Here is a 1,648-nt window from a genome sequence, read left to right on the forward strand (position 1 = left end):
GGGCAGCAGGGGGGCAAGAACTTAGGAGAAAGTGACTTCCAAGTCCTCCGTGGTCAAGCTAGGGCTGGAGTGGAGGACAGAGGGGCCCTTGGAGGTGGGGGCACTGTGCTGGAGGACAGGTGCCGGGAGCCCTGAGCACCAGCTCCAGGTGGCGTGGGGGGAGCATCGTTTCCAACCACCTGTCCTTTGTCCCCCGCGCCCCCGCCCCCAGAGGATGGTTGTGGAGCAGGCCACCCAGAGCTCCAGCCCACCCGACCTCCGTGTGCAATATCTCCGCCAAATCCACGTCAACCACGAGGTGAGGCCCCTCTGGCTCCTGTCCCCGGGGCCTCCCACCAGCCTGGTCAGTGAGGACTGTGCCTGGCTGGGGTTCTCAAGGAGCCCAGCACAGTGGGGCCTGCAGCCGAGAGTCGGGGCCAGGGCAGGTGGGTGCGCCTCCTTCTGTCTCTGGCCTTCACTAGGACCCTCCTGTCACCTGGGGAGGGGGCCTGGCTGCATGTCCCTTGCACTGCTAGGTCACCTGCCACATCCCAAGTAGGATCTGTGCATAATGGGTGTCCCCCAGAGGGGCCGTGCCCAGCAGGGAGGCGAGGGCTGACCTCTTGCTGCCTGCCCCCACCGGCAGACGCTGCTGCGGGAGGTGCGGACCCTTCGAGACCGGCTGTGCACGGAGGACGAGGCCAGCTCCTGTGCTACCGCCGAGAGGCTCCTGCAGGTGTACCGGCAGCTCCGGAGCCCCAGCCTGCTCCTGGTGTGACGCCAGGTGGGCCCCGTCCTCTCTGGGTGCTCTCGGGGCCTCAGCCCCCTCCCACAAGCCAGGGGCTTTTGTGGTGTTATGGGGAGAAGCCCAGGACACGAGAGGCTATTTCCCAGCTCCGGACCCTGGCAGTGGCTGGGGGGTGGGGGGAGGCAGGTGAGCTGGGCCGCTGCAAGGCACACGGGCACGCGACTGCCCTGGGGTGTATGTAAAGCGCATTGTTCGCACGCATCCGGGGAGGTGGGGAGGGGGCGCCGGGCTCTGCCCTTGCTCCCCCGCCCGCCCACGTCATTCCTTTCCCCTCGACAGCTGCCCGCGGCTCCCCACCAAACCTGGTCGTGCCGGGCAGTCTCTGGTCTGCAGTACTGGGGCTGGAGCAGCGACATCCCTCCACCCAGAAGTCAGGCCCCGGACGCGGGCTCCGGGCCCCAGAGTGGCCTGCAGAGGCCACGGGGAGAGTTTCCGGGATTGAGACTTGTGGGTTTGTGGCTGTGGCCATTGCCCTTCCCACCGCCCTACTGCCCGCTCACGCACGCACAGACCCTCCTGGCCCCCTTGGGGCCCCTCAGCCCTGCTTCTGTGCAGCTGCTGAGGTCACCAGCTGGGACGGCGCTCCCTGTGGCTCCAGCACTCCCCAAGCAGATGCTGCTGGCCGGGGCGCCTGGCGCCCAGCACTGTGCATTGTTTTCAGGGCTGCGCAGGGGGGCTGCGGCTCAGCTCCACTCTGGTGCTGGTGGGTTTGGGGGGTGCCCCCCGTTTGGACTGGCCGTGGTGCTCTCCTGTGCGTGCGGGAGCGCGAGCTCCTCTGCTGCCGGACAAGTCTACTCTCCGTGTTGAGCTGTCTCGGCTTCCGGTGTGTGTGTGTGTGTGTGTGTGTGTGTGTGTGTGTGT

The 1,648-nt window shown here is 67.3% G+C and overlaps 1 protein-coding gene across 1 annotated transcript in view; it reads left to right on the forward strand.

Moving 5' to 3' along the window:
* Positions 1-1,648, forward strand: part of LOC121105059 — a 3,918-nt gene that overhangs the window by 1,789 nt on the left and 481 nt on the right. The window contains exons 5-7 of the mRNA XM_040641192.1: positions 214-298; positions 626-763; positions 1,067-1,644. Of these exons, the coding sequence (XP_040497126.1) occupies positions 214-298; positions 626-763; positions 1,067-1,644 (801 nt within the window). The remainder of the gene's footprint in view (positions 1-213; positions 299-625; positions 764-1,066; positions 1,645-1,648) is intronic.

The sequence above is a fragment of the Ursus maritimus genome, unplaced genomic scaffold (genome assembly GCF_017311325.1).
Source record: "Ursus maritimus isolate PB19 unplaced genomic scaffold, ASM1731132v1 scaffold_24, whole genome shotgun sequence".
In the NCBI taxonomy this organism is placed as follows: domain Eukaryota; kingdom Metazoa; phylum Chordata; class Mammalia; order Carnivora; family Ursidae; genus Ursus; species Ursus maritimus.